The sequence below is a fragment of the Chamaea fasciata genome, unplaced genomic scaffold (genome assembly GCF_029207755.1).
Source record: "Chamaea fasciata isolate MVZ Bird 193981 ecotype frontalis unplaced genomic scaffold, bChaFas1.0.hap1 SCAF_11, whole genome shotgun sequence".
NCBI lineage: Eukaryota > Metazoa > Chordata > Aves > Passeriformes > Sylviidae > Chamaea > Chamaea fasciata.
In genome coordinates, this window is record NW_027094096.1 from 10,874,383 (window position 1) to 10,884,431 (window position 10,049).

General features: G+C 38.9%; 1 protein-coding gene across 1 annotated transcript in view; it reads left to right on the forward strand.

Annotated features, from left to right (window-relative positions):
* The window catches only part of COL4A3 (collagen type IV alpha 3 chain), a 56,744-nt gene extending 48,479 nt beyond the window's left edge, over positions 1 to 8,265 (forward strand). Inside the window, exons 45-52 of the mRNA XM_066193192.1 lie at positions 314 to 385; positions 511 to 630; positions 1,397 to 1,495; positions 2,087 to 2,299; positions 2,972 to 3,149; positions 4,211 to 4,325; positions 5,134 to 5,306; positions 5,563 to 8,265. Coding sequence (XP_066049289.1) covers positions 314 to 385; positions 511 to 630; positions 1,397 to 1,495; positions 2,087 to 2,299; positions 2,972 to 3,149; positions 4,211 to 4,325; positions 5,134 to 5,306; positions 5,563 to 5,647 — 1,055 coding nt within the window. The 3' untranslated portion in view covers positions 5,648 to 8,265. The remainder of the gene's footprint in view (positions 1 to 313; positions 386 to 510; positions 631 to 1,396; positions 1,496 to 2,086; positions 2,300 to 2,971; positions 3,150 to 4,210; positions 4,326 to 5,133; positions 5,307 to 5,562) is intronic.
* The last annotated feature ends 1,784 nt before the right edge of the window (positions 8,266 to 10,049 follow it).

The following is a 10,049-nucleotide window of genomic DNA, read 5'->3' on the forward strand; positions in this document are numbered from 1 at the left end:
TCCAGGGACAAAAACATGTAAGATAGAAAGGACATAGTCTAAAGCTGAGAACTCAAACTAGGTTTAGAGACCAACCTTCATATAGATAGGCATGACAGTATCATCTTATAAATTCAGTGCACTTGACCTATAAATCATACAGTTGCAGCAGAGGTGAAGAAACCCACTGTCACATTTCAAATGAGTCTACAGGCTGTGTTACCCTTTGGGAACTTTGCATGGATTGTGCAGGACTCTTCAATAAACCTCCGAAACTTTGACAGTTGCTTGGACATTTTAAACCAGACAATGTATCTTCAATCTTCTCTTTTAGGAGAAAAGGGTAATCAAGGACCCCCAGGACCACAAGGTGCAGAAGGGCCAAGGGGACCAAAGGGCCAGCATGGTAACCAACCCTTCTCCTTCCAATACCAGCTGACTTAGGTTGATTTATTTAGTTTGTTTTGTAGTTTGTTTGCTTTCTCTTAATGTCAAGCAAAGTCAAAATCTTCATTATATTTTTGCTTCTAGGCCCACCTGGAGTCTCTGGAAAAATATTCTCCATCCCAGGAAACAAGGGTCCTCCAGGACTGCCAGGAATCCCAGGTACACCAGGTGATCAAGGAATTCAAGGGATTCCTGGACCACAAGGTGATTTATGTTTTTACCTCTATGCACATCTGTGTGTACTGCTTAGTAGAACATTTTCGTTTGGTGGAAAAACTTCTGCATTGAAAATTAACATGTCTTTTTAAAAAAATCACCATATTTAAAAATGGCTCTTTGTACCTTGTTATCACCCTAATATTTATAAACTCTCCCATTCCATCTGCCCTCCACCCTTGCAGTGAGTCAGTGAGTACATCCTTCAACATAAGCCAAAGGAATATAGGATGAAAACAATCCCCATTTTCATACAACATTTCACCTTCATATGTAGGGAGGAGGGAATTACCACCTGTAATAGAAGTAATTCTAGATGTGCTTCAGTGTGACTGTGTCTGTCCTGGTCTGGGGGTGGGAAAGAAAGGACAGGCTGGCTTCTTCTCCATTGGCACCAGAAGTGAAGCCTGTCACAGCTGTGAGGAATGGGGAAGGAAGGAGGTTGGGTGGATATGCAGTGGGTATCTGCCACTCTTCCCAGTATCACAGCTTTGCACCCAAGCAGGGAGCTCTTCAGGGGGCAGGCCTGCTCAAGACATTTTTCTGCAGTACATTCAATATTTCCTTGAAATCTTCCTGATAGGAAAGATGATGAAGTAGTACTATAGATAGTTTGAAAACTTAATATGTTCGTGCTTTTATTCTCACACAGCTAGATTTATGCGGGGATTTTAACTTTATTCTTTACCAGTTATTAAAATCTAGAATAAGTACTGCTATATGCCTCTGAGTTTTTTTGTTGATTGCAATTTAGGACCTAAAGGAGTTAAAGGTCTACCAGGACGTTTTGGTCATCCAGGTCATCCAGGATTGCCTGGTCCAAAAGGAGACAGGGGATTTCCAGGACAAAGAGGTACAGGAAAGCAGAATAATCTGTTTGACTGGTACTATTGAATTTACAGATAAACTGCACTGCTGATTTCTGTAAATCCTTCCTCTTACATGTATTGAGATTCTGTAATTTACAGAACATTCACAGTAGCTTTAGGGACACATGTAAGTACATTCTTAGCTTTTAGCAAATACATGTTCACAACTGAAATAATAATTTACAGAAATATGCCTTGACTGTGCTCTTCTGTTATTACTCACTTCTGTTTAGTCAATTGAAATCCCTAGGTACCCAGGATGTTTTATTATTACATCAAAATAGAACTAAATGTTTTTATTTAGGCATCACAAAATGTTTTTACTTTTAGCTTTTTTTTGTAAAAATGACCATGTTTTTTTAAAATATCTCACTATTCCATTAAGCTATGCAATGTAAAGCTGCCTGAGCTAGGTCTGAAGGAGTTCCTACACCTGCAACAAATATGACCAATTTTTAAGTTGTGTCTTGTTATTGGCAGGTTTTTTGTTAGTTTTCATGCAGTTTCAATAATTTAAAATAAATAAAAATTTTAAAAAAATAGTATTTGCAGACATATTTATTTCCCCTTCACAGGACAACCTGGATTGATTGGCTTTCCAGGTCTGCAGGGTTTACCTGGAACACCAGGTACTGTCATTGCTGGTCCAACAAGAAAAGGATTTATCTTTACCCGGCATAGTCAGACAACGAAGATTCCTTCGTGCCCACATGGGACGTCCCAAATCTATGTTGGCTATTCACTGCTTTTTGTTCAAGGAAATGAACGAGCACATGGACAAGATCTTGGTACTGTATTGGTAACAAATTTCAGATTCTTTTCTTAGAGTCCAGTAATTCTAAGCTGTCATGAAACCAAATTTACAGTAAGTGTCTGAGATAAATATTGGTCTCAACCACCCATCTCCAGAGTGGCCTGGAGTCAATTCAGGAATCATTTAAATCATTCCGTTTTAAAAGGCACCTTTCTTTCCTGCACTCATGTATTCCCTTGTTGATATCCCTAGAGGTTTTTGAGGAGGAGTTCAGTTACTTACGGACAGATGTCTGGTATAAACCTTCACAACATTTGAGCAGGGCTGACGGTAACACCACAGGATGAGAAGGAGAATCTTGTGGATTTTGGAGCCTTAGTGGGATGCTTTAGGGTGTGAACAATGTCACCAGAAACTTTCGTTTAAGCAGCTGAATCCCTGCCACTGTGTCAAGGACTGATACCATTCAAGAAGATTGTATTATTTTAACACATTTTGTTCTTAGCCCTTGTTTATTATATAGATATATTTGTATAAACCAGAAGCATTTTGCTTTCAGATAATTTTACTGTACAGATACTTCTTACAGTTACCAACTGTTTTAATTCTTCCTATAGTAGATTGGGTGCCATCATGTGTCTCTTCTGGTCACTGCACTAAATTTAATCTCCTATCTGTCACAAACCTCTCCTCTTTTGTCTTCTAGGAACAGCTGGTAGCTGCTTGCAGAGGTTCAGCACCATGCCATTCTTGTTCTGTAGCCCCAATGATGTTTGTAGCTTTGCTTCTCGCAATGACTACTCCTACTGGCTGTCCACTGCAGTGGTGATGCCACCAGACATGGCACCCCTTTCTGGCAGGGCACTAGAGTCCCAGATAAGCAGGTAAGAGGTTTAGAATTTTACCTCTTCTGCCCTGGAACTACAGAGACATCATAAATTGTTTTAGGTGGCAAATCCTAGGCAAGACCTGCATGTCTCAGCCAGTACAAGCACTGACTTCAACAGCTTGGTTTTTGATTACTCACCTAAGTATGTCAAATATTCAGTGATACTTTCAGGAAAAGTTAGAATAAAGCTGGGGTCCCACCACAGGGCCTTTTGCTGCAGACCCAACATAAGAAAATGGCACACTGTCCTACTGATTGCAGGGATTGTTTTCTTAAGGCCCTATTATTATGGATATTAGAGACAGACTAAAATTAAGTAAAAACAGGTTCATTATTTAGAATTATGGCACAAATCAAGTTCTGCTTCCAGTTCTGGATGATATATTTACTGTAGTTGGTGAAGAACATTGTAAACTGAGCTGAAGATTCTCAGCTATGAAACACCCTTCTGCAAGTGTGGCCCTTTCTAGTTGCTTAGAATAGCTAGAATAGCTAAGAAGGATGAAGAGCAACTTGAAAGTTCCAAAAGCATGAAAGAGTTCTAGAGCAGCAAAATCCAAGGTGGGAAGGCAGCCTTTGCACTCATCTTCTGTCCTGCCCTACCCAGTGGTTGCAATCCAGTAGCTCAGCTTCAGTTTCCTCATTTAGGAAATAAAGATTACTTTTTCGAATCTTAGCAAATAAAGGTACAGAAGTACAGAACTTTGAACTAAACCAGAACAACATAAAGTAGTGAGCATGGAAAAAAGGTAAAATTTTGCTCATTAAAGGCAAATTCTTTAAACTTCGTTAAAGGCAAAATTAAGAAGCTCAGATGTTCTGGAATTACTTCCCTAGTCTGGTGTTACTAGCAGAGATTGCAAAGTAATTGCAAGGTAAGGTATATGGGTTACCTTCAATTTACTTGCTCCTCATTAAACACAGAAATCTGCGTGAGTAGTAGCATTTATAGCAAGGTGTGCTATGCTTTGAGGTAGCTACCATCCTAGAAGGTAGAAGTTTGTTCTGCTTTCATGTTTTCCCTCATGTCTGCACTGAATGTGCTTTCCTTCACAGGTGTGTTGTCTGTGAAGGAGCTGCAATGGTAATAGCAGTTCACAGCCAAACAACTGTAGTTCCTGCATGCCCAGATGGCTGGATGTCTCTCTGGAAGGGTTTTTCCTTTGTTATGGTAAGAATATAACAACTTGAATTATCCATTTTATGTCCTCTCATTTTCATTGATGTTTTCACCTGTTCATGGCTCATTTGTTTCTTAATATCTGTTAAATTCTTTTTATCTTTTTTTTTTTTTGCCTCTGCCAAAAAGTAGAAAATAATTCTATTAATTCCTATTCAATTCCAGATGCATAGAAACAGCTATTCTGATCTTTTCACAAAAATAGGTGGCAGGAGGAAAAGCAAAAAAGATGGGAGAAGTCCTAAAGGACTTCAGTCTGACAAAAGTAGCTGCAAGCATTCACTTTCACATGTTATGCTAAGATCTAGAAAACAGGTTTGGGGAGTGGAGTGGTTAAACTGGTCCTGAACACAAAACTGTAGAAATAAGTGACCAGCTTCCATGCCAGGAAGTTATTTTTAAAATGCCCTTTCTACTTTTTGTGTTTGGAGAAGTGATCAATGCAACACAAATATGAACACACACCCCCACAAATCTGGTGTATTTTTAAGGTAGTTACTGTTGCACTCAACTGGACAGAAGGCAGCTTTCTAGTCTTTGTACTGGTTAGTCTCATGCATTTCATCGACCTGAAAAAAGCCTTTGCAGGGACCTAAGAAATGCCATAACTCCTTGAATTTTCAGAAGGCTTCTGTGCTTCATTTGAAGCTTTATCAAATGAATCTGCATTCATTTTATTTTGTCCAAGGTGTACCACAGAACATATGATATGTTTTAGAAAGAGGGTTTGTTTTTTCTTGCCTGCAGTTTACTAAAAGCTGATGGACAAGTTCTCATCAAAATGTTTTGGTTGTTACAGTACACAAGTGCTGGCTCAGAAGCTTCTGGCCAAGCATTGGCATCTCCTGGATCTTGTCTGGAAGAATTTCGGGCCGTCCCATTCATAGAGTGCCATGGCCGGGGGACGTGCAACTACTACACAAATTCCTACAGTTTCTGGTTGGCATCATTAAATCCAAGAAGAATGTTCAGGTACACTGTACTTCCCCTGCATCCTAGTGCCTGAGGAGACAGTAAATGCCTGCAAAACCTGTGGGGGCTTCCTTGTAATTCCCTTCAGGTTAGGAACCCCTCTTTGTTAGGTGCAATGTCATTCTCTAGCACACAGATGTTTAAGCCAAGAATTTCAAGGTTGCTGTCAGTAATTCCATATCGAAAGTCACCCATATTGTGTCTCCCTGTTTTTTAAAGAAAAAAAAAATTGAATGTTTTGGGTTTTTTCTTCTAGGAGACCTGTGCCACAGACTTTGAAAGCAGGACAACTAGAAAATATCATCAGTCGTTGTCAGGTTTGCATGAAGAGACCAATCTAAACAGTGGCCACTCTTCACAGAACATGAAACTCTTGATTTATTACAAAGAATTGCCTAAGGCTGAAGAGCTATAATTTATTAAGTCCAGCTGCATCTGGAAAGAAAATTATAAATTGCCAGTGCAGCACTGTGGTGAGGTAGGGCAACAGTTTGACTTTTGTCTTTGGCAAATGACAAAGCACTTTGTTGGAGGAAGCTTATAATGGCATCTGCAGGGGCATCTGCTGAACCTTGTCATTTCTGAGCTGCATCTTCACCATAAATCTACAGCATCACCAGATCTTTAATGAAGGATGTTAATGCTGCCTTGTGTCATGTGCTTTTCAAATGGCAAGACAAGCTATAAATGCTCCTGTATCAGTTACATATGTTCAGTGTTCCAAGTGGATATCATTTAAGATGGCAGTCTGGCACTTAAGAGAGATAGGGTTCAATAGGAAGTCTTTTCAGTGCACTTTTAACTATATAATGATTCATTAAGAGTTGTTTGGTTTGGTTTTCTTGTCTAATAAACAAGTATCTCCCACGTGCCTCACCCTTCCTCTGGCTGGCAACCAGGAGTACAAAGCTTTTTGTATCACTGTGGCCATAATGGTGCTTGATTGGCCAGAGAGGGGGCGACAGCAGGCACTGGGCAGGCAGGACAGTGGTGACAGGTGCTGGCTGTGTGCTCCACGGTGACTGTGGCTAAGGGCTGACTAAAGAAAGTGCTGGAAGGTTTTCATTAGATTCCATGGCTTTTGACACGGATCATGTGGTCTTTGAGTTCTTCAAAGTTGGCAGTATTGGGCCTCTGTTATGATCACATGCTTTCACCTCTCCTGAAGAAAAAACTATTTACCATGTAATTTTGGATTTTGTTAGAATTAACAATCACTGTATGGCTCAAGGGCTCCCATGACATTATCAGGTTATCACACACCCATTTTGATATAACAAAATCAATATTTCCATTTTACAGTATTTCATATTTAAATATTTATCACAAATTGTATTCTGTATTTAAATATTTAGCACACATATCTGCAAATGAAACCACTTATTCCATCCAGATAAATGTATGCATCCAGAATTTTAAAAAGACTGATATTTAAATTGTACCATCTAAGCACTGACTTATATACAAGAGAATCCAACTTTAAATGAACATAAATACTTGAAAAGCACTTTCATTTGCTCATATAAATTATATAAAATTGTAGCTCTGAGGTTTTTTAATATTTATAACATTGCACTTGCAAGGCTATTTAAAATTGTAATGTTGACATTTAAAATGTTAATAATTTTTAATACTTGCACAATTTATCAGAATTTCAGTATTTAGTGTTACCAAAGAAGCCTAATTCATCTGAATAGTTCTGTAAATGCACCATTTTAAATGTAGGGTCTAGCAATTCAGTGAAATAACCAGGATTTCTCATTTAGATATTTTTATAAGCCAGTGAAATTTTATATTGTTTCTGTTAAAATACTTGCATTGTGTTTGTCAGACTGTTTGAATTTCAGTGTTAACCTAAGAAAAGGTTTTGTCTGTGTTCCATGCCCCTTTCTTACGATGGAGCTAACATGAAGATACCATTTACATGAACTGAATGGATATTTTAAAATTACTGTTTGCTTGAACAGTCATAGTAATTCTCTTTGCAAGGCATAATTGTGAATTTACAGGGGTTTATGAAGAATTTCTTTGCAGATGCACTACTGATAAGAAGTATTAATGTCAAGTTAATATTTAGTCTTCCATTTGAATCAAGCCTGGGATTGAGGTTATCTTCTTTAAAACAATCACATACTAGACTTTTCCATCAACTCTGAAGTTTTCTTTAAATACTCAAAGATAAAGACCACACCTGTTGCTTGGTAGGTTGGGGTGCTAGTGGTTTCTTTTTTTCATTAAGGCTCATTGCAGTCATCCAAAGGCATTGTAACAACATAGAATCGGTGACTGTGGAGACTCTCATGTAAAACTTGCTATTAAAATGCAAATGTGAGTACCTGAGGCTGAAGTCTGCTGGAAATGTGTCCAGTAGAGAATAATGTGTAAGGAGAAGAGAATGGATTGTGGCTTTAAAGTCCAAAGGTAAGTTACAGAGAATTATGTCTCAAGTATAGCATATAACTGGAAGTTGTGCTTTGTTCCCGGTTTTGGACTCTGCTGCTCACTTTTTGTGTGGCCTTCAAAAGTTATTAAAGAAAGATGTTGATGAATAGCTCTAGATTTTGAGTGCTCAAACTGAGTCTTTCTCTCAAAGCATGAAATACAACTACAAGGACACGTGTTTGTCGAGCCTGGCATAATACAAACTAGACACTGGAAATGAAAGAAAAACTTGGAAAAAGTTGATGTTATCTTCTCACTGCAGCTGCAGATCATTTTAGTTCCCTACTGCTAATGATTGTTGTGAGAATTAGTTAACTGATGTTTGTAAATGATTTGGGAGCCTTAACTGGAAAGTGCTGGTGAGGTGCAAGCTGTTAATATATTGTACTGAAAGAATGGACACATGAGAAATCGGGAATAATGAGCAAACAATGGGGGGCTGTATTCTGCTAAATACAGCCAAATAAAAATATTTTGACTAAATAAAAGACCCATTTCCATGTTGGTTTTTTTTTCCCTTTCCAGTGCTAATGATCTTGTCCACTACCTGTGCATACAAAAAAAAAACCAACAACAAACAAACACAAAAAAAAAAACCAAACAAAAAAGTGTTATCTGATTAAAACACAGGGTGTAGAGTGTCCTCAGAAAGACACTTGCTCTCTCTGATCTGGACCACACTCCAAGTTTAGAACTTGAGTGTAAATACCCAACTGATTCTCTGCACACCAGCTTTGTTCCTAGATATATTCCTACATAGGATGCTGTGATGAGCTGGGGTTTTTCTTCTTATCAGCTGCTTCAGGGCTGTTCTGGACTCAGTATGAGAATTTATATTGCTGACTGATACTTGATTTTGCTAACACACTGATGGTCAGGTTCTGTCAGTGGTGTTTACTCTAAGTCAAGGACCTTTCAGTGTCCCATGGTCTGCCGATGAGGAGATGGACTGAAAGCTGAGAGGGAGCAAGGCTGGGACAGGTGCCCTGAACTGGCCAAAGGGCAATTTCACACCACAGAACATCATGCCCAGTATATGGACTGGGGAAATTACCTGGAAAGAGGAGGCTGATGGTGGATCAGGGCCCAGCTGGGCACTGGTCAGCAGGGGATGAGTAATTGTATTGTCGTCACTTGCCTGCCTTACTTGGGTTTTATCTCCTTCTCTCCTTCTGTTTAATTACAATTCTCTCCTTCTTTAATTACAATTAGTAGTAGAAGTATAATTATTATTACTACTTTGTTTCAATTATAAAACCATTCTTACCTCAACATGAGTTCTATTTTCTTGACTCTCCTCCCATCCCATGGTGAGGTGGGATGTGGGGAGTGAGTGGCTGTGTGGTACTTGGTACAATCAGACTGTGCAGCAGAAGGAAAAAGGCACAACCTAAAATTATTACCAAGAGGTCAGCATGAAAATAAGGAAGACAAACCACCAGAACTGTGTTGTATGCAACATGTTTAAGGATGGCCTTTTAAATCACTGATCTGAAAATCGATACCTGCAGTGAAATCTGCACACTGGCAAAGGTTACTTGTGCAAGGACCTGTACACAAAGCAAAAAATGGAAAGAACATCCTGAGAGGGGAAGGGATACAGCCTGAACCAATTCATTTTGGGATGGGACAGAAGATGGGGCCATGGACAGTTGTGACCCTCTAATGGTAATTCATAATGTGATACTACACTAGAAATCCTCACCAGAGCTTTTCTGGAGGATTTCCTGTGACTCAGAACAACTCAAGTGACTTGCTGTGACCACTGAATTTATTAGCAAAAGTCACGTATTCAATGGAATAATGACAGACACATAACTGGTCTCAAAATTATATATGGGGAATCACAGGAGAGGAACCATATGCAGAGGAACTGCTTGAAGAACCAGTTTTTAAACTATAATTTTTGGGTGGGGTTTCTTGTTTATTTTAAAGACGAAATCCTCTTGATAGTTTATAAAATGTTAAAGAAGAGGCGAAATTGAGGATTCCACACAGAATGATGAGCATTGCCTGGTAAAGTGTGCTTGAGGCACAGCTCATGTTTCAAGGAGGCCAAGTGTAAGCTCAAACATAAGATCTTAAAGCAACTACTGTATCATTCTCAATGTTAGACAACTTCTCTTTAGTAGGAGATCACATTTCTGACCACTTGTCTCTGTAAAACTGCTGTTGATATTTGTAAAGAGCTGAATTAGCAAGTTGCAAGCCCTTGATCAATATATGCTTCTGTAGTGAAACTGCTACACCTCCAAAACATTGTAACCATAAATCCAAAGATAGGGAAAGCTGTGAGACTCC